The sequence below is a fragment of the Bombina bombina genome, chromosome 1, assembly GCF_027579735.1.
Source record: "Bombina bombina isolate aBomBom1 chromosome 1, aBomBom1.pri, whole genome shotgun sequence".
In the NCBI taxonomy this organism is placed as follows: domain Eukaryota; kingdom Metazoa; phylum Chordata; class Amphibia; order Anura; family Bombinatoridae; genus Bombina; species Bombina bombina.
In genome coordinates, this window is record NC_069499.1 from 593,318,112 (window position 1) to 593,345,596 (window position 27,485).

The 27,485-nt window shown below is 43.1% G+C and overlaps 1 protein-coding gene across 2 annotated transcripts in view; it reads right to left on the reverse strand.

Moving 5' to 3' along the window:
* Positions 1–27,485, reverse strand: part of PCNT (pericentrin) — a 470,255-nt gene that overhangs the window by 149,942 nt on the left and 292,828 nt on the right. For both annotated transcript variants that reach the window (XM_053698889.1, XM_053698888.1), the window contains one exon: positions 26,518–27,234. In XM_053698889.1, coding sequence (XP_053554864.1) covers positions 26,518–27,234 — 717 coding nt within the window. The remainder of the gene's footprint in view (positions 1–26,517; positions 27,235–27,485) is intronic.

The following is a 27,485-nucleotide window of genomic DNA, read 5'->3' on the forward strand; positions in this document are numbered from 1 at the left end:
ATCAGGATTTTTAAGAAAAACTGAGATTTTATATAAAAAGGGAAACTTCTGGCCCCTCTACACCTCATCGCTAAGTTGGGGTACCTACCTGCCCTTTGAACTGGAGAGGACTGAAATCCAGACCACGCACGCTATTTCCCTACGTGTAAGCTGTCAGGAAGTGAGACCGGAGAAAAGAGTGCTCTGCAGTCGGAGAAGAACTATGCCCCTGTGACGTCACGTAATGGTCGCAAAAAAAAGGCCCGTAACGAAAAAAATCCCAGGTCCGTCTGTATTAAATGTGTCACCTCCCAAACATTCAATAATTGGACTGCCTATGAAACCTGAGCCACCAGAATAAACTGAATACTTTCGTTTTGATTTCCACATTCTCACCCACTCTAACACAGCAGAGCCCTGCCCCTGTCTTATGTATCCTGAACTCAGGATAACTTACCCTATAAATGGTGCAGTGGAACTTTTATGTGCCAAGAAAGCTGAATAAAATCCAAAATTGGCACTTACCTCCACCCCTGTCCGACAGGAAGGACATCTCAACGGTATGAGAGGAAGCCACTCCTCACAGAGACCTATGGATGGAGAAGAACAGAGTAAGCCTACTCTGGTATTCTATGAGAGGGCAGCAACTGTCAGGAAAACACAGTGAGGCTCACCTCACAAGTTTCTGACTGCTTAAAAGCTACCACAGCCCTACTGAAGAGACTAACGAGGAATACAGCTGACCCAGAAGATAGGGAAGATCAGAGCAAGCAAAACAAAATCTTGATAGAAGAATCTTTTACAGGACACCTATAACTTCACCTCCTCCTTGCACTGAAGGCAAAGAGAATGACTGGGGTTTGTGGGTAGGGGGAGTGGTATTTAACAGCTTTTGCTGTGGCGCTCTTTGCCTCCTCCTGCTGGCCAGGAGTGATATTCTCCAACAGTAATTGATGATCCCGTGGGCTCACTGTGTCATAAGAAAAAAATTATGTTTTCCTTCCTAAGATAAGGAGAGTCCACGGCTTCATTCCTTACTGTTGGGAAAACTATACCCAAGCTCCAGAGGACACTGAATGAATAACAGGAGGGAACAAAAAGGAAGATGGACCTTATTCTGAGGGCCCCACAGCCTGCAAAACTTTTCTCCCGAAAGCTGCTTCAGACGAAACAAAAACAAACTTGTAAAATTTTGAAAAAGTATGTAAGGAGGACCAGGTAGCCGCCTTACAAATCTGATCCATAGAGGCCTCGTTCTTAATAGCCCAAGAGGAAGCCACTGCTCTAGTGGAATAAGCCGTTATCCTCTCAGGAGGATGATGTCCCACTATCTCGTAAGCTAAGTGGATGACACTCCTTAACCAAAAAGTCATTGAAGTAGCCTTCTGTCCCTTACGCTTCCCTGAATAGACAACAAAGAGGAAGATTGTCTAAACTCCTTAGTAGCCAGAGGATAGAACTTCAAGGTGTGAACCACATCCAAATGGTGAAGTAAACGTTCCTTCAATGAAAAAGGATTAGGACACAAGGAAGGAACCACAATCTCTTGATTGATGTTGCGATCTGACACAACCTTAGAAAGAAAACCTAAATTAGTACGTAAAATTGCCTTATCTGCACGAAAAATCAGATAAGGGAACTCACATTGCATAGCAGAGATCTCAGAAACTCTGCGTACAGAGGCAATAAGCCATTAAAAAAAAACATTCCAAGATAACAATTTAATGTCAATGGAATGTAGAGGCTCAAACGGAGGCTGTTGCAAAACACGATGAACAAGATTTAGGCTCCAATGAGGAGCCCCAGATATAAAACACAGGTCTGATCCTAATCAGAGCCTTAACAAAGGACTGCACGTCTGGAAGCTCAGCCAGTCTCTTGTGCAATAAAACCGACAGGGCCGAAATCTGTCCCCTTAGGGAACAAGCAGAAAGGCCCTTCTCCAGTCCATCCTGGAGAAAAGATCAGATCCTGGCAACCTTAACTTTGTGCCAGGAAAAACCACGCTCTTCACACCAGAATAAGTAGGTCCTCCACCCTTTGTGGTAGATACGCCGAGTAACTGATTTACAAGCTTGAATAATCAATGACAATCTCAGAGAAACCTCTCTTGGCTAAGACTAAGTGTTCAATCTCAACGCAGTCAGCCTCAGAGAATCTAGATTTTGATTAACAAATGGACCTTGTAGCAGCAGGTGTCTGCGACAATGTAACTTCCACGGAGGAGATGAGGACATCACCACTAGATCCGCGAACCACGTCCTTCGCGGCCACGATGGAGCAATCAGGATTACTGATACACGCTCCTGCTTGATGCGGGCCACCACTCGAGGAGGAAGCGGTAATGGAGGAAAAAGATATACGAGCTTGAACCTCCAGGGCATCTATTAAATTCGCTTGGGGATCCCTCGACCCGTATCAGGGTAGCTTGGTATTGAGACGGGACACCATGGGATCTATCTCCGGCGTCCCCCACTTCCTGCATATCTCTGCAAAAACCTTGGGATGGAGAGACCATTCCCCTGGGTGGAAGGATTGCCTGCTGAGAAAATCCGCCTCCCAGTTGTCCACACCCGGAATGTGGATCGCTGACATCGAACAGCTGTGGGCCTCCGCCAACTCCAGAATCTTAGATACTTCCTTCATTGCCAAGGAACTTCTCGTTCTCCCCTGATGGTTGATGTAAGCCACCGAGGATATATTGTCTGGTTGGAATTTGATAAACTGGGACGAACCCAGAAGTGGCCAAGCCTTCAAAACATTGAAGATTGCCAGTAGTTCCAAAATTGATCGGGAGGGAGGACTCCTCCTGAGTCCACAACTCCTGTGCTTTCCTGGCACCACAAACAGCTCGCCATCAGGATAGGCTTGTGTCCGTAGTCACAATCTCCCAGGATGCAAGAAGCGCGTCCCTCGGGAACAGATGAGAGCGATTCTCTCGACCGGCTGTATAATACAATCTGTAGAGACAGAGCAGAAGGATCGCCGTTCCACTGTCTCAGCATGCACCGTTTTAAAATTTCTGAGACGGAACTGTCAGGGTTTTTTCTCTGCTTTGTTTGCCATGTGCTGCTGGCAGCCATTTTGCTTAACTTTTCTTGCTGAATCTGGCGAAGAGTATGCGATGCTGCTCATTTCCTGCATGCCCTCTTATGGCCAGACTGTTGTACATCATCCGTGCGAGACAAGTTGCAGTCTCAGAATTGTGATGTCATCACTTATTATTTAAAGGGCCTCTGTTCAGTATGCTTTGCCCTTGCGTTGTCACAGATCTGTTTGTGAGTTCCTGTGTATAACCTGGCTGTCCGACGTCCTTCCTGGTGTCTGACTACTCGCTTTGACTCCTGGCTTGTTATTTGACTTGTGGACTTTTTATTATTTCTTTGTTATAAATAAAGGTGTGATTATTTTTACACTTCTTGTCTCAGTTTGATTCCTGGCACCCTGACAGGAAACTGGCAAAAGAATGATGTCCATGCAGGACACCAATAGACCAATCACCTCCACACACTGAGCCACAGAGGGACTAAAGGAGGTCTGGAGGGCAAGACATGCCGAAGTTAGCTTGCAACGTCTATGGTCTTTTAGAAATATCCTCATGGATATGGAGTCTATTATAGTACCCAGAAATTCCACCCTGGTACTTGGGATAAGAGAACTCTTTTCCAAGTTTAGCTTCCATCCATGTGATCGAAGAAGACTGTAAGAGCGATATTCTTTCGTAAGACGAAAAGATGGTGCTACTGTAATACCCTGAGTTCTGGCAACTGCTAGAAGAGCCCCCAGAACCTTCGTAAGGATTCTTGGAGCAGTAGCTAGGCCAAACGGAAAGGCAATGAACTGGTCTAGGAATGCAAACCTCAGGAACTGAAAGTGTTCCCTGTTGATTGGAACATGAAGGTAAGCATCCTTCAGATCTATAGTGGTCATAAACTGGCTTTCCTGAACTATAGGAAGGATGAACCTTATCGTCTCCATATTAAAGGAAGGGACAATGAGAAATTTGTTTTAGCACTTTATGGCCAGAATTGGGCAGAAAGTTCCCTCCTTCTTTGGCACCACAATAAGGTTTGAATAAAACCACAAACCTCTTTCTTCGATAGGCACTGAAACAACAACTCCTAAGGAGGATAGGTCCCGAACGCACCCTAAAAAGGCATCCCTCTTTTCTTGTCTGGTAGACAGGTTTGAGAGTAGGGATCTGCCCCTGGGCGGATGAGATTTGAAGCCTATCTTGCATCCCTGAGTACGACCTCCAGGACCCACAGATCCTGTACGTCCCTGAACCAAGCGTCTGAAAAAAAACAAAATTTGTGCTTACCTAATAAATTTCTCTCTTGCAATGTACCGAGTCCACGGATTCATCCTAACTTGTGGGATATTGTCCTTCTTGACAGGAAGTAGCAAAGAGAGCACCACAGCAGAGCTGTCTATATAGCTCCCCCCTTAACTCCACCCCCCAGTCATTCGACCGAAGGCCAAGGAAGAAAAGGAGAAACTATAAGGTGCAGAGGTGACTGAAGTTTACATTAAAAAAAAATACTATCTGTCTTGAATAGACAGGGCAGGCAGTGGACACGGTACATCGCAAAAGAAAGAAATTTATCAGGTAAGCATAAATTTTGTTTTCTTTTGCATGATGTACAGAGTCCATGGATTCATCCTAACTTGTGGGATACCAATACCAAAGCTTTAGGACACGGATGAAGGGAGGGACAAGACAGGAACCTAAACGGAAGGCACCACTGCATGCAAAACCTTTCTCCCAAAAATAGCCTTCCAAGAAGCAAAAGTATCAAATTTATAAAATTTTGAAAAGGTATGAAGCGACGACCAAGTCGCAGCCTTACAAATCTGTTCAACAGAAGCATAATTTTTAAAAGCCCATGTGGAAGCTACCGCTCTAGTAGAATGAGCTGTAATCCTTTCAGGAGGCTGCTGTCCAGCAGTCTCATAAGCCAAATGGATGATGCTTTTTAGCCAAAAGGAAAGAGAAGTCGCCGTAGCCTTTTGACCCCTACGCTTTCCAGAATAGACAACAAAGAAGATGTTTGACGAAAATCTTTGGTTGCCTGCAAATAAAATTTCAAAAGCATGAACCACGTCCAAGTTGTGCAACAGACGTTCCTTCTTACAAGAAGGATTAGGACACAGAGAAGGAACAACAATTTCTTGATTGACATTCCTGTTAGTAACAACCTTAGGTAGGAACCCAGGCTTGGTACGCAAAACCACCTTATCAGCATGGAGTACAAGATAAGGAGAGTCAGATTGTAATGCAGATAGTTCAGAAACTCTTCGAGCTGAAGAGATAGCAACTAGGAACAAAACTTTCCAAGATAAAAAGAATGCATGGGTTCAAACGGAACCCACTGAAGAACTCTAAGAACTAAATTTAGACTCCATGGCGGAGCAATAGGTTTAAACACAGGCTTAATTCTAACTAAAGCCTGACAAAAAGCCCGAACGTCTGGAACATCTGCCAGACGCTTGTGCAACAAAATAGACAGAGCATATATCTGTCCCTTTAGGGAATTAGCTGATAATCCTTTCTCCAATCCCTCTTGGAGAAAAGACAAAATCCTAGGAATCCTGATTTTACTCCAGGAGAAGCCTTTGGATTCGCACCAAAAAAGATATTTACGCCATATCTTATGATAAATTTTTCTGGTAACAGGCTTTCGAGCATGAATCAAGAAATTACGTCTGACTGACTCAGAGAAACCCCGCTTTGATAGAATCAAGCGTTCAATATCCAAGCAGTCAGTTGCAGAGAAATTAGATTTGGATGCTTGAATGGACCTTGAATCAAAAGGTCCCGTCTCAGTGGCAGAGTCCATGGTGACAGAGATGACATGTCCACCAGGTCTGTATACCAAGTCCTGCGTGGCCACGCAGGCGCTATCAAAATCACCGAAGCTCTCTCCTGTTTGATTCTGGCAATCAGACGCGGAAGGAGAGGGAATGGTGGAAACACATAAGCCAGGTTAAATGACCAGGGTACTGCTAGAGCATCTATCAGTACTGCCTGAGGATCCCTTGACCTGGATCCGTAACGAGGAAGTTTGGCGTTCTGACGAGACGCCATCAGATCCAACTCTGGTGTGCCTCATAGCCGAACCAGCTGAGCAAACACCTCCGGATGGAGTTCCCACTCCCCCGGATGGAAAGTCTGACGACTTAGAAAATCTGCCTTTCAGTTCTCTACACCTGGGATATAGATCGCTGACAGATGGCAAGAGTGAGCCTCTGCCCATTGGATTATCCTTGAGACCTCTATCATTGCTAAGGAATTCTTTGTTCCGCCCTGATGACTGATATAAGCCACAGTCGTGACGTTGTCAAACTGAAACCTGATGAATCTGGCCGAAGCCAGCTGAGGCCATGCCTGGAGAGCATTGAATATCGCTCTTAATTCCAGAATATTTATCGGTAGGAGAGCCTCCTCCCGAGTCCACAAACACTGAGCTTTCAGGGAATTCCAGACTGCACCCCAGCCCAGAAGACTGGCTTCTGTCGTCACTATAACCCATTCTGGCCTGCGGAAACACATTCCCTGGGACAGATGATCCTGTGACAACCACCAAAGAAGAGAGTCTCTGGTCTCTTGATCCAGATTTATCTGAGGAGATAAATCCACATAATCCCCATTCCACTGATTGAGCATGCATAGTTGCAGTGGTCTGAGATGCAAGCGGGCAAACGGAACTATGTCCATTACTGCTACCATTAGTCTGATTACCTCCATACACTGAGCCACTAACGGCCGAGGAATGGAATAAAGAGCTCGGCAGATGGACAAAAACATAATTTATGTAAGAACTTACCTGATAAATTCATTTCTTTCATATTAGCAAGAGTCCATGAGCTAGTGACGTATGGGATATACATTCCTACCAGGAGGGGCAAAGTTTCCCAAACCTTAAAATGCCTAAAAATACACCCCTCACCACACCCACAATTCAGTTTAACGAATAGCCAAGAAGTGGGGTGATAAGAAAAAAGTGCGAAAGCATATAAAATAAGGAATTGGAATAATTGTGCTTTATACAAAAAAATCATAACCACCACAAAAAAGGGCGGGCCTCATGGACTCTTGCTAATATGAAAGAAATGAATTTATCAGGTAAGTTCTTACATAAATTATGTTTTCTTTCATGTAATTAGCAAGAGTCCATGAGCTAGTGACGTATGGGATAATGACTACCCAAGATGTGGATCTTTCCACGCAAGAGTCACTAGAGAGGGAGGGATAAAATAAAGACAGCCAATTCCTGCTGAAAATAATCCACACCCAAAATAAAGTTTAATGAAAAACAGAAGCAGAAGATTCAAACTGAAACCACTGCCTGAAGTACTTTTCTACCAAAAACTGCTTCAGAAGAAGAAAACACATCAAAATGGTAGAATTTAGTAAAAGTATGCAAAGAGGACCAAGTTGCTGCTTTGCAAATCTGATCAACCGAAGCTTCATTCCTAAACGCCCAGGAAGTAGAAACTGACCTAGTAGAATGAGCTGTAATCCTTCGAGGCGGAATTTTACCCGACTCGACATAGGCATGATGAAATAAAGATTTCAACCAAGATGCCAAAGAAATGGCAGAAGCTTTCTGGCCTTTTCTAGAACCGGAAAAGATGACAAATAGACTAGAAGTCTTTCGGAAAGACTTAGTAGCTTCAACATAATATTACAAAGCTCTAACAGCATCCAAAGAATGCAATGATTTCTCCTTAGAATTCATAGGATTAGGACATAATGAAGGAACCACAATTTCTCTACTAATGTTGTTAGAATTCACAACCTTAGGTAAAAAATTCAAAAGAAGTTCGCAGCACCGCCTTATCCTGATGCAAAATCAGAAAAGGAGACTCACAAGAAAGAGCAGAAAATTCAGAGACTCTTCTGGCAGAAGAGATGGCCAAAAGAAACAAAACTTTCCAAGAAAGTAATATAACGACCAAAGAATGCATGGGTTCAAAAGGAGGAACTTGAAGAGCCCCCAGAACCAAATTCAAACTCCAAGGAGGAGAAATTTGACTTAATGCCAGGTTTTATACGAACCAAAGCTTGTACAAAACAATGAATATCAGGAAGATTAGCAATCCTTCTGTGAAAAAGAACAGAAAGAGCAGAGATTTGTCTTTTCAAGGAACTTGCGGACAAACCTTTATCTAAACCATCCTGAAGAAACTGTAAAATTCTCGGTATTCAAAAAGAATGCCAAGAAAAAAGATGAGAAAGACACTAAGAAATATAAGTCTTCCAGACTCTATAATATATCTCTCTAGATACAGATTTACGAGCCTGTCGCATAGTATCAATCACAGAGTCAGAGAAACCTCTTTGACCAAGAATCAAGCGTTCAAACTCCATACCTTAAAATTTAAGGATTTGAGATCCTGATGGAAAAAAGAACCTTGCAACAGAAAGTCTGGTCTTAACGGAAGAGTCCACAGCTGGCAAGAGGCCATCCGGACAAGATCTGCATACCAAAACCTGTGAGGCCATGCTGGAGCTACCAGCAGGACAAACGAGCATTCCTTTAGAATCTTGGAGAATACTCTTGGAAGAAGAACTAGAGGCGGAAAGATATAGGCAGGATGACACTTGTAAGGAAGTGATAATGCATCCACTGCCTCCGCCCGAGGATCCCGGGATCTGGACAGATACCAGGGAAGTTTATTGTTTAGATGAGAAGCCATCAGATCTATTTCTGGGAGTTCCCAAATTTGAACAATCTGAAGAAATACCTCTGAGTGAAGAGACCATTCGCCCGGATGCAACGTTTGGCGACTGAGATAATCCGCTTCCCAATTGTCTATACCTGGGATATGAACCGCAGAGATTAGACAGGAGCTGGATTCCGCCCAAACCAAAATTCGAGATACTTCTTTCATAGCCAGAGGACTGTGAGTCCCTCCTTGATGATTGATGTATGCCACAGTTGTGACATTGTCTATCTGAAAACAAATGAACAACTCTCTCTTCAGAAGAGGCCAAGACTGAAGAGCTCTGAAAATTGCACGGAGTTCCAAAATATTGATCGGTAATCTCACCTCCTGAGATTCCCAAACCCCTTGTGCCGTCAGAGACCCCCACACAGCTCCCCAACCTGTAAGACTTGCATCTGTTGAGATTATAGTCCAGGTCGGAAGAACAAAGAAGCCCCCTGAACTAAACGATGGTGATCTGTCCACCATGTCAGAGAGTGTCGTATAATCGGTTTAAAGATATTAATTGAGATATCTTTGTGTAATCCCTGCACCATTGGTTCAGCATACAGAGCTGAAGAGGTCGCATGTGAAAACGAGCAAAGGAGATCGCATCCGATGCGGCAGTTCTAAGACCTAAAATTTCCATGCATAAGGCTACCAAAGGGAATGATTGTGACTGAAGGTTTTGACAAGCTGATATCAATGTTAAACTTCTCTTGTCTGACAAGGACAGAGTCATAGACACTGAATCCATCTGGAAACCTAAAAAGGTTACCCTTGTCTGAGGAATCAATGAACTGATTGATAAATTGATCCTCCAATCATGATCTTGAAGAAACAACACAAGTAGATTCGTATGAGATTCTGCGAAAATGTGAAGACTGAGCAAGTACCAAGATATCGTCCAAATAAGGAAATACCAAAACCCTGTTCTCTGATTACAGACAGAAGGGCACCGAGAACCTTTGAAAAAATTCTTGGAGCTGATGCTAGGCCAAACGGTAGAGCCACAAAACTGGTAATGCTTGTCTAAAAAGAGAATCTCAGAAACTAAAAGTGATCTGGATGAATTGGAATATGCAGATATGCATCCTGTAAATCTATTGTAGACATATAATGCCCTTGCTAAACAAAAGGCAGGATAGTCCTACAGTTACCATCTTGAATGTTGGTATCCTTACATAACGATTCAATATTGATAGATCCGGAACTGGTCTGAAGGAATTGACCTTCTTTGGTACAATGAAGAGATAGAATAAAACCCCAGCCCCTGTTCCAGAATTGGAACTGGCATAATTACTCCAGCCAACTCTAGATCTGAAACACATTTCAGAAATGCTGAGCCTTTGCTGTGTTTACTGGGACACGAAAAAGAAAAAAATCTCTTTGCAGGAGGCCTTAACTTGAAGCCAATTCTGTACCTTTCTGAAACAATGTTCTGAAACCAGAGATTGTGAACGGAATTGATCCAAATTTCTTTGAAGAAAACGTAATCTGCCCCATACCAGCTGAGCTGGAATGAGGGCCGCACCTTCATGGGTACTTAGGAGCTGGCTTTAGGTTTCTATAAGGCTTGGATATATTCCAAACTAGAAATGGTTTCCAAACTGATACCGCTCCTGAGGATGAAGGATCAGGCTTTTGTTCCTTGTTGTGAGGAAAGGAACGAAAATGATTATTAGACCTAAATTTACCTTAGATTTTTTATCCTTTGGTAAAAAAGTTCCCTTCCCTCCAGTAACAGTTGAGATAATAGAATCCAACTGAGAACCGAATAATTTATTACCCTGGAAAGAAAGGGAAAGCAAAGTCGACTTAGAAGACATATCAGCATTCCAAGTTTTAAGCCATAAAGCTTTTCTAGCTAAAATAGCTAGAGACATATACCTGACATCAACTCTAATGATATCAAAAGATGGTATCACAAATAAAATTATTAGCATGTTATAGAATAATAATAATGCTATAAAATTATGATCTGTTACTTGTTGCGCTAAAGCTTCTAACCAAAAAGTTGAAGCTGCAGCAACATCCGCTAAAAATATAGCAGGTCTAAGAAGATTACCTGAACATAAGTAAGCTTTTCTTAGAAAGGATTCAATTTTCCTATCTAAAGGATCCTTAAATGAAGTACTATCTGCCGTAGGAATAGTAGTACGTTTAGCAGGAGTCGAGACAGCCCCATTAACCTTAGGGATTTTGTCCCAAAAAACTCTAATCTGTCAGATGGCACAGGATATAATTGCTTAAACGTTTAGAAGGAGTAAATGAATTACCCAAATTATTCCATTCCCTGGAAATTACTTCAGAAATAGCATCAGGGAGATTAAACACTTTTGGAATAACTACAGGAGATTTAAAAACCTTATTTAAACGTTTAGATTTAGTATCAAGAGGACCAGAATCCTCTATTTCTAATGCAATTAATACTTCTTTAAATAAAGAACGAATAAATTCCATCTTGAACAAATACAAAGATTTATCAGCATCAACCTCTGAGACAGAAACCTCTGAACCAGAAGAGCCATTATCAGTATCAGAATGATGATGTTCATTTAAAAATTCATCTGAAAAAAGAGAAGTTTTAAAAGACTTTTATGTACACTAGAAGGAGAAATAACAGACATAGCCTTCTTAATGGATTTAAAAAATAAAATCTCTTATATTATCAGGAACACTCTGAAAATTAGATGTTGACGGAACAGCAACAGGTAATGTAACAGTACTAAAGGAAATTTTATCTGCATTAATAAGTTTGTCATGACATGCAATACAAACAACAGCTGGAGAAACAGATACCAAAAATTTATAGCAGATACACTTAGCTTGGTAGCTCCAGCACCGGGCAGCGATTTTCCTGAAGTATCTTCTGACTCAGTTGCAACGTGGAACATCTTGCAATATGTAATAGAAAAAACAACATATAAAGCAAAATTGATCAAATTCCTTAAATGACAGTTTCAGGAATGGGAAAAAAATGCCAGTGAACAAGCTTCTAGCAACCAGAAGCAATAAATAATGAGACTTAAATAATGTGGAGACAAAAATGACGCCCATATTTTTTAGCGCCAAATAAGACGCCAACATTATTTGGCGCCTAAATGCTTTTGGCGCCAAAAATGACGCTACATCCGGAACGCCGACACTTTTTGGCGCAAAAAAACGTCAAAAAATGACGCAACTTCCGGCGACACGTATGACGCCGGAAACAGAAAAAAAAAAAAAAAATTTGCGCCAAAAAAGTCAGCGCCAAGAATGACGCAATAAAATGAAGCATTTTCAGCCCCCGCGAGCCTAACAGCCCACAGAAAAAAAAGTCAAATTTTTTAAGGTAAGAAAAAATGATTGAAACAAATGCATTATCCCAAGTATGAAACTGACTGTCTGAAAATAAGGAATGTTAAACATCCTGAGTCAAGGCAAATAAATGTTTGAATACATATATTTAGAACTTTATAAAAAAGTGCCCAACCATAGCTTAGAGTGTCACAGAAAATAAGCTTACTTACTTACCCCAGGACACTCATCTACATGTTGTAGAAAGCCAAACCAGTACTGAAACGAAAATCAGCAGAGGTAATGGTATATATATAAGAGTATATCGTCGATCTGAAAAGGGAGGTAAGAGATGAATCTCTATGACCGATAACAGAGAACCTATGAAATAGACCCCGTAGAAGGAGATCATTGCATTCAAATAGGCAATACTCTCCTCACATCCCTCTGACATTCACTGCACGCTGAGAGGAAAACCGGGCTCCAACCTGCTGCGGAGCGCATATCAACGTAGAATCTAGCACAAACTTACTTCACCACCTCCATAGGAGGCAAAGTTTGTAAAACTGAATTGTGGGTGTGGTGAGGGGTGTATTTATAGGCATTTTAAGGTTTGGGAAACTTTGCCCCTCCTGGTAGGAATGTATATCCCATACGTCACTAGCTCATGGACTCTTGCTAATTACATGAAAGAAATCTTTGATTTCCTGACCTCCGTCAGAAATATTTTCATGTCCACCGAGTCTATCAGAGTCCCTAGAAATGAAACTCTTGTGAGGGGGGGGGGAAAGAACTCTTTTTTACGTTCACTTTCCCCTGTGAGACCTTAGAAAGGCCAACACTAAGTCTGTGTGAGACTTGGCTAGTTGGAAGGACGACGCTTGAATTAGAATGTCGTCTAGATAAGGCGCCACTGCTATGCCCCGTGGCCTTAGAACCGCCAGAAGGGACCCTAGCACCTTTGTGAAGATTTGAGGCGCCGTGGCCAACCCGAAAAGAAGAGCCACAAACTGATAATGCTTGTCCAGAAAGGCGAACCTGAGGAACTGGTGATGATCTTTGTGGATAGGAATGTGCAGATACGCATCCTTTAAGTCCACGGTGGTCATATATTGACCCTCCTGGATCAATGGTAAGATAGTCCAAATGGTCTCCATCTTGAAAGATGGAACTCTTAGGAATTGGTTTAGGATCTTGAGATCCAGAATTGGTCTGAAGGTTCCCTCCTTTTTGGGAACTATAAACAGATTGGAGTAGAACCCCTGCCCCTGTTCTGCTTTTGGAACTGGGCAGATCACTCCCATGGTAAAAAGGTCTTCTACATAGCGTAAGAACGCCTCTCTTTTTGTCGGGTTTACAGACAATTGAGAAAGATGGAACCCTCCCCCTTGGAGGGGAATCCTTGAAATCTAGAAGGTATCCCTGGGTTACAATTTCTACTGCCCAGGAATCCTGAACGTCTCTTGCCCAGGCCTGAGCAAAGAGAGAGAGTCTGCCCCCTACTAGATCCGGTCCCGGATCAGGGGCTACCCCTTCATGCTGACTTAGTGGCAGCAGCAGGCTTTTTGGCCTGTTTACACTTGTTCCAAGCCTGATTAGGTCTCCAGGTTGGCTTGGATTGAATAAAGTTCCCCTCTTGCTTTGCAGCAGGGGAAGAGGTAGAGGGACCACTCTTGAAGTTTCGAAAGGAACGAAAATTATTTTGTTTGGTCCTTGTCTTATTTGACTTATCTTGAGGGAGGGTATGACCCTTCCCTCCAGTAATGTCTGAAATGATCTCTTTCAATGCAGGCCCGAATAGGGTCTTACCTTTGAAAGGGATGGACAAAAGCTTAAATTTAGATGACACATCAGCTGACCAGGACTTAAGCCATAACGCTCTACGCGCTAAAATGGCAAAACCTGAATTCTTAGCCGCTAATTTAGCAAGATGAAAAGCGGCGTCTTTAATAAAAGAATTAGCCAACTTAAGGGCCTTAATTCTGTCCAAAATATCATCTAGTGGGGTCTCCATCTGAAGAGCCTCTTCTAGAGCCTCAAACCAAAAGGCAGCTGCAGTGGTTACAGGAACAATACATGCTATAGGTTGAAGAAGAAAACCTTGATGAACAAAAATTTTCTTTAGGAGACCCTCTAATTTTTTATCCATAGGATCAATGAAAGCAAAACTGTCTTCAATAGGTATAGATGTATGCTTAGCCAGGGTAGAAATAGCTCCCTCCACCTTAGGGACCGTCTGCCATGAGTCCTTTATGGTGTCATAAATGGGAAACATTTTCTTAAAAGTAGGAGGGGGGAGAGAACGGAATACCTGGTTTATCCCACTCCTTAGTAACAATGTCCGAAATCCTCTTAGGGACCGGAAACACATCAGTGAAAACAGGAACCTCTAAATATTTGTCCATTTTACACAATTTCTCTGGAACTACAATAGGGTCACAATCATCCAGAGTAGCTAAAACCTCCCTGAGCAATAAGCGGAGGTGCTCTAGCTTAAATTTAAATGCCGTCATATCTGAATCTGTCTGAGAGAACATCTTTCCTGAATCAGAAATCTCTCCCTCAGACAGCAAATCCCTCATCCCTACTTCAGAACATTGTGAGGGAATATCGGATACGGCTACTAAAGCGTCAGAAGGCTCAGCATATGTTCTTAACCCAGAGCTACTGCGCTTCCCTTGCAACCCAGGCCGCTTAGATAAAACCTCTGTGAGGGTAGTATTCATAACTGAAGCCATATCTTGCAAGTCGAAAGAATTAGACGCACTAGAAGCACTTGGCGTCGCTTGTGCAGGCGTTACTGGTTGTGACACTTGGGGAGAACTAGATGGCAAAACCTGATTTCCTCCTGTCTGAGAATCATCTAATGCCAAACTTTTATAAGTCAAAATATGCTGTTTACAATTTATAGACATATCAGTACAAGTGGGACACATTCTAAGAGGGGGTTCCACAATGGCTTCTAAACAAATTGAACAATGAGTTTCCTCAGTGTCAGACATGTTTAACAGGCTAGTAATAAAGCAAGCAAGCTTGGAAAACACTTTATTTAATGAAAAAAAACACAATTTGCAAAAACGGTACTGTGCCTTTAAGAGAAAAAAAGGCATACACAAACTGCAAAAAAGGTTAAAATTGCTTCAATTTTTCTGAAATTTTAACAGTGTACCCACTAAGCTTTAGAAGGATTACACCACAAGTTAATAAGCAATAAACCCCCAAATGCAAAAACGTATTGAAATATGTCTAAAACCGGTTCAACAGCCCTATAAGCACCTTGCCACAGCTCTGCTGTGGCCCTACCTGCCCGTAGGAACGATAATATGGGGTTTAAAGCTTCAATTAGTCCCTCAGAAGACTCTCAGGACCTCAGGAGAAGTTGCTTGCTGCTTGTAAATATAGGCCCCGCCCACCTCACTCAATGTTGCTGGGGCCTACACAAAACTAACAAACCCTGCCTGAAAGCCATGTGGGTTATAAACAACCCCAAAGAACCCTCAAGCAAATGTCCCATAAAACAGAAAACATTACTCCCAGACACAAAAACGTTTGTCCCAAATTCACATAAACAGAGTGCCCACAAAAAAATATAATTTATGCTTACCTGATAAATTCATTTCTCCTGTAGTGTAGTCAGTCCACGGGTCATCCATTACTTATGGGATTATATCTCCTCCCTAACAGGAAGTGCAAGAGGATCACCCAAGCAGAGCTGCTATATAGCTCCTCCCCTCTACGTCATACCCAGTCATTCGACCGAAACCAAACGAGAAAGGAGAAAACTATAGGGTGCAGTGGTGACTGGAGTTTAATTTAAAATTTAGACCTGCCGTAAAAAACAGGGCGGGCCGTGGACTGACTACACTACAGGAGAAATGAATTTATCAGGTAAGCATAAATTATGTTTTCTCTTGTTAAGTGTAGTCAGTCCACGGGTCATCCATTACTTATGGGATACCAATACCAAAGCTAAAAGTACACGGATGACGGGAGGGACAGGCAGGATCTTTACACGGAAGGAACCACTGCCTGTAGAACCTTTCTCCCAAAAACAGCCTCCGAAGAAGCAAAAGTGTCAAATTTGTAAAATTTTGAAAAAGTGTGAAGTGAAGACCAAGTTGCAGCCTTGCAAATCTGTTCAACAGAGGCCTCATTCTTAAAGGCCCAAGTGGAAGCCACAGCTCTAGTAGAATGAGCCGTAATCCTTTCAGGAGGCTGCTGTCCAGCAGTCTCATAGGCTAAACGTGCTACGAAGCCAAAAAGAGAGAGAGGTAGCCAAAGCTTTTTGACCTCTCCTCTGTCCAGAATAAACGACAAAAAGGGAAGAAGTTTGACGAAAATCTTTAGTTGCCTGCAAATAAAATTTCAGGGCACGGACGACGTCCAGATTGTGCAGAAGTCGTTCCTTCTTTGAAGAAGGGTTAGGGCACAATGATGGAACAACAATCTCTTGATTGATATTCTTGTTAGTGACTACCTTAGGTAAGAACCCAGGTTTAGTACGCAGAACTACCTTGTCTGAATGAAAAATCAGATAAGGAGAATCACAATGTAAGGCCGATAACTCAGAGACTCTTCGAGCCGAGGAAATAGCCATTAAAACAGAACTTTCCAAGATAACAGTTTGATATCAATGGAATGAAGGGGTTCAAACGGAACACCTTGCAGAACGTTAAGAACTAAGTTTAAACCTTCTTGTAGAAAAGACAATATCCTAGGAATCCTAACCTTACTCCATGAGTAACTCTTGGATTTGCACCAATATAAGTATTTACGCCATATTTTATGGTAAATTTTCCTGGTAACAGGTTTCCTAGCCTGTATTAAGGTATCAATCACTGACTCCGAGAGTCCCCGCTTTGATAGAATCAAGCTTTCAATCTCCATGCAGTCAGCCTCAGAGAAATTAGATTTGGATGTTTGAAAGGACCCTGAATCAGAAGGTCCTGTCTCAGAGGCAGAGACCATGGTGGACAGGACGACATGTCCACTAGATCTGCATACCAGGTCCTGCGGGGCCACGCAGGCGCTATTAGAATCATCGATGCTCTCTCCTGTTTGATCCTGGCAATCAATCGAGGAAGCATCGGGAAAGGTGGAAACACATAAGCCATGTTGAAGACCCAAGGTGCTGTCAGAGCATCTATCAGTACCGCTCCCGGGTCCCTGGACCTGGATCCGTAACAAGGAAGCTTGGCGTTCTGGCGAGACGCCATGAGATCCAGATCTGGTTTGCCCCAATGATGAAGCAGTTGGGCAAACACCTCCGGATGAAGTTCCCACTCCTCCGGATGAAAGGTCTGGCGACTTAGAAAATCCGCCTCCCAGTTCTCCACGCCTGGGATGTGGATCGCTGACAGGTGGCAAGAGTGAGACTCTGCCCAGCGAATTATCTTTGAGACTTCCATCATCGCTAGGGAACTCCTTGTTCCTCCTTGATGGTTGATGTAAGCCACAGTCGTGATGTTGTCCGACTGAAACCTGATGAACCTCAGAGTTGCTAACTGAGGCCAAGCCAGAAGAGCATTGAAAATTGCTCTTAATTCCAGAATGTTTATTGGAAGGAGTTTCTCCTCCTGAGTCCATGATCCCTGAGCCTTCAGGGAATTCCAGACTGCGCCCCAACCTAGAAGGCTGGCGTCTGTTGTTACAATCGTCCAATCTGGCCTGCGGAAGGGCATCCCCTTGGACAGATGTGGCTGAGAAAGCCACCATAGAAGAGAATCTCTGGTCTCTTGATCCAGATTTAGCAGAGGGGACAAATCCCCATTCCACTGACTTAGCATGCACAATTGCAGCGGTCTGAGATGCAGGCGCGCAAAAGGTACTATGTCCATTGCCGCTACCATTAAGCCGATTACCTCCATGCACTGAGCCTCTGACGGGTGTTGAATGGAATGAAGGACACGGCAAGCATTTAGAAGTTTTGATAACCTGTCCTCCGTCAGGTAAATTTTCATTTCTACAGAATCTATAAGAGTCCCTAAGAAGGGAACTCTTGTGAGTGGCAATAGAGAACTCTTTTCTACGTTCACCTTCCACCCATGTGACCTTAGAAATGCCAGAACTAACTCTGTATGAGACCTGGCAGTTTGGAAACTTGACGCTTGTATCAGAATGTCGTCTAGGTATGGAGCTACCGCTATGCCTCGCGGTCTTAGTACCGCCAGAAGAGAGCCCAGAACCTTTGTAAAGATTCTTGGAGCCGTAGCTAACCTGAAGGGAAGAGCTACAAACTGGTAATGCCTGTTTAGGAAGGCAAATCTTAGATACCGGTAATGATCCTTGTGAATCGGTATGTGAAGGTAGGCATCCTTTAGATCCACTGTGGTCATGTACTGACCCTCTTGGATCATGGGTAAGATGGTTCGAATAGTTTCCATTTTGAACGATGGAACTCTTAGGAATTTGTTTAGGATCTTTAAGTCCAAGATTGGTCTGAAGGTTCCCTCTTTTTTGGGAACCACAAACAGATTTGAATAGAACCCTTGTCCGTGTTCCGACCGCGGAACTGGGTGGATCACTCCCATTAGTAAGAGGTCTTGTACACAGCGTAGAAACGCCTCTTTCTTTATCTGGTTTGCTGATAACCTTGAAAGATGAAATCTCCCCTGTGGAGGAAAAGCTTTGAAGTCCAGAAGATATCCCTGAGATATGATCTCTAACGCCCAGGGATCCTGGACATCTCTTGCCCAAGCCTGGGCGAAGAGAGAAAGTCTGCCCCCCACTAGATCCGTTTCCGGATCGGGGGCCCTCACTTCATGCTGTCTTAGGGGCAGCAGCAGGTTTTCTGGCCTGCTTGCCCTTGTTCCAGGACTGGTTAGGTTTCCAGCCCTGTCTGTAGCGAGCAACAGTTCCTTCCTGTCTTGGAGCGGAGGAAGTTGATGCTGCTCCTGCCTTGAAGTTACGAAAGGCACGAAAATTAGACTGTTTAGCCCTTGGTTTGGCCCTGTCTTGAGGCAGGGCATGGTCCTTACCTCCAGTAATGTCAGCGATAATTTCTTTCAAACCGGGCCCGAATAATGTCTGCCCTTTGAAAGGAATATTAAGCAATTTAGATTTAGAAGTCACATCAGCTGACCAGGATTTAAGCCACAGCGCTCTACGCGCTTGAATGGCGAATCCGGAGTTCTTAGCCGTAAGTTTGGTTAAGTGTACTACGGCATCAGAAATAAATGAATTAGCTAGCTTAAGGGCTTTAAGCTGGTTTATAATCTCATCCAATGGAGCTGTGTCAAGGGTCTCTTCCAGAGACTCAAACCAGAATGCCGCCGCAGCAGTGACAGGCGCAATGCATGCAAGGGGTTGTAATATAAAACCTTGTTGAACAAACATTTTCTTAAGGTAACCCTCTAACTTTTTATCCATTGGATCTGAAAAAGCACAGCTATCCTCCACCGGGATATTGGTGCGCTTAGCCAGAGTAGAAACTGCTCCCTCCACCTTAGGGACCGTCTGCCATAAGTCCCGTGTGGTGGCGTCTATTGGAAACATTTTTCTAAATATAGGAGGGGGTGAAAAAGGCACACCGGGTCTATCCCACTCCTTGTTAACAATTTCTGTAAGCCTTTTAGGTATAGGAAAAACGTCAGTACACGCCGGTACCGCAAAATATTTATCCAGCCTACATACTTTCTCTGGAATTGCAACCGTGTTACAATCATTCAGAGCCGCTAAAACCTCCCCTAGTAATACACGGAGGTTCTCAAGCTTAAATTTAAAATTTGAAATGTCTGAATCCAGTTTACTTGGATCAGATCCGTCACCCACAGAATGAAGCTCCCCGTCCTCATGTTCTGCAAATTGTGACGCAGTATCAGACATGGCTCTATTATTATCAGCGCACTCTGTTCTTATTCCAGAGTGATCTCGTTTACCTCTAAATTCTGGCAGTTTAGATAGTACTTCAGTCATAACATTAGCCATGTCTTGCAAAGTGATTTGTATGGGCCGCCCTGATGTACTTGGCGCCACAATATCACGCACCTCCTGAGCGGGAGGCGAAGGTACTGACACGTGAGGAGAGTTAGTCGGCATAACTTCCCCCTCGTTGTCTGGTGATATATTTTTCACATATAAAGTTTGACTTTTATTCAAAGTAACATCTATACATTGAGTGCACAAATTTCTATTGGGCTCCACATTGGCCTTTAAACATATTGAACAAACAGCTTCATCTGTGTCAGACATGTTTAAACAGACTAGCAATAACACTAGCAAGCTTGGAAAAAAACTTTTAAATAAATTTACAAGCTATATAAACAACGCTACTGCGCCTTTAAGAAACATAAAAATGTGACACAGTTGAATTAACGATGAACCAAATATGTTAAAATAACCAAATTTTAACAGAAAATGTATAAAGTTAGCAGAGAATTGCACCCACAAGCAAAAGGATGATTAACCCCATAATACCCAAAACGGATAACAGTTGAATAATAAACGTTTTTTATCACAGTCAAACACACTGTCACAGATCTGCTGTGACTGATTACCTCCCTCAAAACTAGTTTTGGAGACCCCTGGGCTCTGTAGAGACGTCCTGGATCATGGAGGAAGAAACAGGAAGACTGTGACTAAATTTTTACTGCGCAATAAAGCGCTAAAATAGGCCCCTCCCACTCATATTACAACAGTGGGGAAGCTCAGTACTCTCTTTTTATTCAGAAACAAACGACAGCCATGTGGTAAAAATCATGCCCATAAAGTTCTATCACCAAGTACCTCAGAAAAAACGATTAACATGCCAGTAAACGTTTTTAAAAATGAAAATTATGAAGTGTTATTAATAAGCCTGCTGCTAGTCGCTTTCACTGCAGTGCAGGCTCAAATATTACTTTAATATAGACAGTATTTTCTTAGTGAAATTCCATTCCCCAGAAATACCTCAGAGTATACATACATACATATCAGCCTGATACCAGTCGCTACTACTGCATTTAAGGCTGCACTTACATTACATCGGTATTAGCAGTATTTTCTCAGTCAATTCCATTCCTTAGAAAATAATATACTGCACATACCTCCTTGCAGGTGGGCCCTGCATGCTATCCCCTGTTCTGAAGTTACCTCACTCCTCAGAATGGCCGAGAACAGCAAGTGGATCTTAGTTACGACCGCTAAGATCATAGACAAACTCAGGTAGATTCTTCTTCTAATGCTGCCTGAGAAGAAACAACACACTCCGGTGCCGTTTAAAATAAACTTTTGATTGAAGAAATAAAAACTAAGTTTCACAACCACAGTCCTCTCACACGTCCTATCTATTAGTTAGGTGCAAGAGAATGACTGGGTATGACGTAGAGGGGAGGAGCTATATAGCAGCTCTGCTTGGGTGATCCTCTTGCACTTCCTGTTAGGGAGGAGATATAATCCCATAAGTAATGGATGACCCGTGGACTGACTACACTTAACAGGAGAAACCAAATTTATGCTTACCTGATAAATTTATTTCTCTTGTGGTGTATCCAGTCCACGGGTTCATCCATTACTTGTGGGATATTCTCCTTCCCAACAGGAAGTTGCAAGAGGACACCCACAGCAGAGCTGTCTATATAGCTCCTCCCCTAACTGCCACCCCCAGTCATTCGACCGAAGACAAGCAAGAAAAAAAGGAGAAACTATAGGGTGCAGTGGTGACTGTAGTTAAAAATAAAAAACACCTGCCTTAAAATGACAGGGCGGGCCGTGGACTGGATACACCACAAGAGAAATACATTTATCAGGTAAGCATAAATTTTGTTTTCTCTTGTAAAGGTGTATCCAGTCCACAGGTTCATCCATTACTTGTGGGATACCAATACCAAAGCTTTAGGACACGCATAAAGGGAGGGACAAGGCAGGAACTTAAATGGAAGGCACCACTGCCTGTAAGACCTTTCTCCCAAAAATAGCCTCCGAAGAAGCAAAATTATCGAATTTGTAGAATTTAGAAAAAGTATGAAGCGAAGACCAAGTCGCCGCCTTACAAATCTGTTCAACAGAGGCCTCATTTTTAAAAGTCCATGTGGAAGCCACCGCTCTAGTGGAATGAGCTGCAATTCTTTCAGGAGGCTGCTGGCTAGCAGTCTCATAAGCTAAGCGGATTATGCTTCTCAGCAAAAAAGAAAGAGAAGTTGCCGAAACCTTTTGACCTCTCCTCTGTCCAGAGTAGACAACAAACAAAGCAGATGTTTGACGAAAATCCTTCGTAGCTTGTAAATAAAACTTTAAAGCACGAACCACATCAAGACTGTGTAAAAGACGTTCCTTCTTTGAGGAAGGATTAGGACATAATGAAGGAACAACAATCTCCTGATTGATATTCTTATTAGATACTACCTTAGGAAGAAACCCAGGTTTGGTACGCAAAACTACCTTATCTGCATGGAAAATCAGATAAGGGGAAATCACACTGTAAAGCAGATAACTCCGAAACTCTTCGAGCTGAGGAGATAGCTACTAAAAACAGAACTTTCCAAGATAAAAGCTTAATATCTATGGAATGCAAAGGTTCAAACGGAACCCCTTGAAGAACTTTGAGAACTAAATTTAAACTCCATGGTGGAGCAACAGGTTTAAACACAGGCTTGATCCTAACTAAAGCCTGACAAAACGCCTGAACGTCTGGAACCTCAGCCAGACGTTTGTGCAAAAGAATAGACAGGGCAGAAATCTGTCCCTTTAAGGAACTAGCTGACAATCCTTTCTACAATCCCTCTTGGAGAAAGGATAAGATTCTAGGAATCCTGACTTTACTCCATGAGTAACCCTTGGATTCACACCAATGAAGATATTTACACCATATCTTATGATAGATTTTCCTGGTGACAGGCCTTCAAGCCTGAATTAAGGTATCAATGACCGACTCGGAAAAACCACGCTTTGATAGAATCAAGCGTTCAATCTCCAAGCAGTCATACGCAGAGAAATTAGATTTGGATGTTTGAAAGGACCTTGAAGTAGAAGGTCCTGCCTTAGCAGCAGAGTCCATGGTGGAAAGAATGACATGTCCACCAGATCTGCATACCAAGTCCTGCGTGGCCACGCAGGAGCTATCAAAATCACTGAAGCTCTCTCCTGCTTGATCTTGGCAATCAGACGAGGGAGCAAAGGAAACAGTGGAAACACATAAGCCAGGCTGAAGGACCAGGGCGCTGCTAGAGCATCTATCAGCGCTGCCTTGGGATCCCTGGACCTGGACCCGTAACTTGGAAGCTTGGCGTTCTGACGAGACGCCATGAGATCCAGTTCTGGTTTGCCCCATAGTTGAATCAACTGGGCAAATACCTCCGGATGGAGCTCCCACTCCCCCGGATGAAAAGTCTGCTGACTTAGGAAATCCGCCTCCCAGTTCTCTACTCCTGGGATATGGATAGCTGAGAGATGGCAAGAGTGAACCTCTGCCCATAAAATTATCTTTGAGACCTCCAACATTGCCAGGGGACTCCTTGTTCCCCCCTGATGGTTGATATAGGCTACAGTCGTGATGTTGTCCGACTGAACTGATTAACCTGACCGCAGCTAGCTGAGGCCAAGCCTGAAGAGCATTGAATATCGCTCTCAGTTCCAGAATGTTTATCGGAAGGAGGGCTTCCTCCTGAGTCCACGAACCCTGAGCCTTCAGGGAGTTCCAGACTGCGCCCCAGCCCAGAAGGCTGGCATCTGTCGTCACTATAGTCCATTCTGGCCTGCGGAAACTCATTCCCCTGGACAGATGGACCCGAGATAGCCACCAGAGAAGAGAATCCTTGGTCTCTTGATCCAGATTTAGCAGAGGGGACAAATCTGTGTAATCCCCATTCCACTGATTGAGCACGCAAAGTTGCAGTGGTCTGAGATGTAGGCGGGCAAACTGAACTATGTCCATTGCCGCTACCATTAAGCTGATTACTTCCATACACTGAGCCACTGACGGCTGAGAAGTGGAATAAAGAGCACGGCAGGAAGTTAGAAGCTTTGACAACCTGACCTCTGTCAGAAAAATCTTAATTTGTACTGAATCTATCAGAGTTCCTAGGAAGGAAACTCTTGTGAGAGGGGAGAGAGAACTCTTTTCTTCGTTCACCTTCCACCCGTGAGACCTCAGGAATGCCAGAACAATGTCCGTATGGGACTTGGCGATTTGAAAATTCGACGCCTGTATCAGAATGTCGCCTAGGTAAGGAGCCACCACTATGCCTCGTGGCCTTAGAACTGCCAGTAGGGACCCTAGAACCTTCGTAAAGATTCTTGGTGCCGTGGCTAACCTGAAGGGAAGAGCCACAAACTGGTAATGCCTGTCTAGGAAGGCAAACCTGAGAAACCGATGATGATCTCTGTGTATCGGAATGTGGAGATAAGCATGCTTTAAGTCCACGGTAGTCATATATTGACCCTCCTGGATCATAGGTAGGATGGTTCGAATAGTCTCCATCTTCAAAAATTTTACAGTGTGTATAAGAGACTAAAGCAGCATTGCACCCACTTGCAAATGGATGATTAACCCCTTAGGCCCCAAACAGGATTAGAAAAACGGTAAAACCGTTAATAATATACTGAACATACCTCAAAGCAGGTGATCTGCAAACCGTCCCCCCAACTGAAGTTTTCTTTCCATACTCTTCAATTATGTGTGAGAACAGCAATGGACCCTAGTTACAAACCGCTAAGATCATCAACCTCCAGGCAGATTCTTCTTCCAATTTCTGCCTGAGAGTAAAACAGTACAACGCCGGTACCGTTTAAAAATAACAAATTCTTGATTGAAGGTAAAAACTACACTAAGTCACCACATATCTCTTGATACTTCTGTTCTTGTCGAGAGTTGCAAGAGAATGACTGGGGGTGGCAGTTAGGGGAGGAGCTATATAGACAGCTCTGCTGTGGGTGTCCTCTTGCAACTTCCTGTTGGGAAGGAGAATATCCCACAAGTAATGGATGAACCCGTGGACTGGATACACCTTTACAAGAGAAAATTAACCCTTTATGCAAGCTAGTAAAAACCTCTGATAACACTAGGATTACTGCTTACCCTTCCCCTAATGGGGACACTGTCAGCCTTTCAGAGTTAACACAGTCTCTGCAGAAAATATGACTGAACATACCTCATTGCTATATAGCAAGAAACTGTTTCTCACACTGAAGTTTTCCTGTACTCCTCAGCTTCTGTGGGAACAGCAGTGGACCTTAGTTACAAATGCTAAGATCATCATCCTCTAGGCAGAAATCTTCATCTATGTCCTGCCTGAGAGTAAATAGTACAACACCGGTACCATTTAAAAATAAACACTTGATTGAAGATAAAATAAAAACTAACAGTTTAACACCTCTTCTCTTTACTCTTCCTGCTTAGAGCCAGCAAAGAGAATGACTGGGGGGTGGAGTTAAGGGGGGAGCAATATAGACAGCTCTGCTGTGGTGCTCTCTTTGCTACTTCCTGTCAGGAAGGACAATATCCCACAAGTTAGGATGAATGAGTGGACTCGGTAAATCATGCAAAAGAAAGAGACAGTCTGCCCCGTACACAATCTGATCCCGGATCGGGGGCTGCCCCTTCATGCCGATTTGTTTTCGGTGGGCTTTTTATTCTGCTTGGACTTATTCCAGGACTGAGCCGGCTTCCAAGTACTTTTGGGTTGCTTGGGCTTGGAAGATGATTGTTATTGTTGGGATTTGTCAGAACGAAAATTAGAAGAATGTCATCCCTTACACTTGTTCTTCTTATCTTGCGGTAGGAAGGCACCCTTGCCTCCGGTAACCGTAGAAATAATGGAGTCCAGGCCTGGACCAAATAAAATCTTTCCCTTGAAGGGAAGAGAAAGGAGTCTGGACTTAGAAGTCATTTCCGCAGACCAAGACTTCAGAGTGCCCAGCGGGCTCGGACCGTAAAGCCAAACGCCTTTGCATTTAGGCGAATAATTTGCATGTTCGCATCACAGATAAAATAATTAGCAATTCTCAGAGCGTTAATTCTGTCTTGAATATCCTCGAGGGGAGACTCCACCTCAATGAGTTCTGACAAAGTCGCACCAGTAGGTAGCCGGTCCGGCAACCGCGGCAACTGCAGCCTATGTATCTATAGGTTCATACATGTGAACCGGGAGCACGTGGGGGGCTCTTTAGATTTTGGTGCCTACAGATACCTGGGCTGTAAATCCAGCTCTGCTGTAAAGACAAGGATAAGACTGGGATATCAGAGAGGTGAAAGGGATTATAAGCTTTTGAAGTGTTTGGTATCTTTGCAACCTCCTAGTGGCCAGGAGTAATGGCTCAGAGACTCTCCCCACCTTATAAAATAAATATCTTAATCACTAGCAAATTAAAGCAACCTTTCTTATAAAGGAAGAAACTAAAACTTTTATGGTAGAAACCATAATTATCTGATTAGATTATCCTTAAACTGTAGAACATGATATTTAGTATTTTTTGTAACAGTTTTAAATATCAGTATTAATCATAATCATATATCTGCAACTCACAAATTACTTTTGAAAAATATTAAGCAAATTATATCTTTTGCTTAAGCAATACACTGTCCTTTCTATCAGATTAAAGCAATACAAGTAGTTCTGAGACCAGATGACTCACTAGTATCCGTCGTTCTCTCTCCTCTTCTCTCTCAGCCTTGATCTCTGCTTGTTGCTCTTTCTTCCTTTCTTTTTCCCTTTCCTTTGTCCAGGTCCTCTCTTGCTCCTGCAGAGTCAGTAGCTGTGCCTGGTATTGGTCACGTTCTTTCTGTAAGTAGCTTTCACGCTCTCTAAAACGCTGCAGAGTGATTTCCATCTGATTTTTTTGACTCTGTAGCGACTCCAACATGGCTCGGAGTTTGGAGCTTGTCTCCTGTTCTTTCCTGGTATTTTCCTGACTTGCTTGCACCTCAGCCTCTAGCTGCCTCTTGGAACTAACAGTTTGTTGCTTTGTCTTTTCTATCATGACAACTAGCTCCTTAGCTTGACTCCTCTCCTCTGCCAACTGGTTCTGCAACGCCAATACCTTATTGTGCTCCTGAAGTTTCTCTTGCTCCTGTCTGGAGAGCTCCTGAGTATGCTGAAACCGCAACTGTTCAAGTTTAGCATGTTCTTGTGTTAGTGCACTCTGCAGACTCTGAATGTGGAGCTTTTCCTTTTCCAGTTCCTGTATTGCTTCTAAAAGTTTGCTACGCTCCTGAGTGAGTAAAGCTTCAAAACGGGACTGTTCTATCTGAAGCTCATTTCGGAGGTTGCTGTTGCAGGACTGTTCGTGGTGCAAAGCCACAGATAGCTGTTTTTTCTGTACACGCTGTTCTTCCAAGGACAGAGTTAGCTCCTGAGGGAAGGCAAAGATTCAGCATGATTAAGCTTCAGGAATATATTCATTCTGATATATGCAAGTGCATGTATTTTTATAACAAAATTTAAAGGGACACTAAAGTTAAAACTTAATTATTATGATCAAATAGAGCATGCAATAACCCCCCCCCCAAAAAAAAAAACAAATTTCCAAAGTATTTTCTTTTTATATGCACCAGCTCTGAGAAAGTGCAAGAGTTTGCAGTGTATACATATGAGTCTTTGATT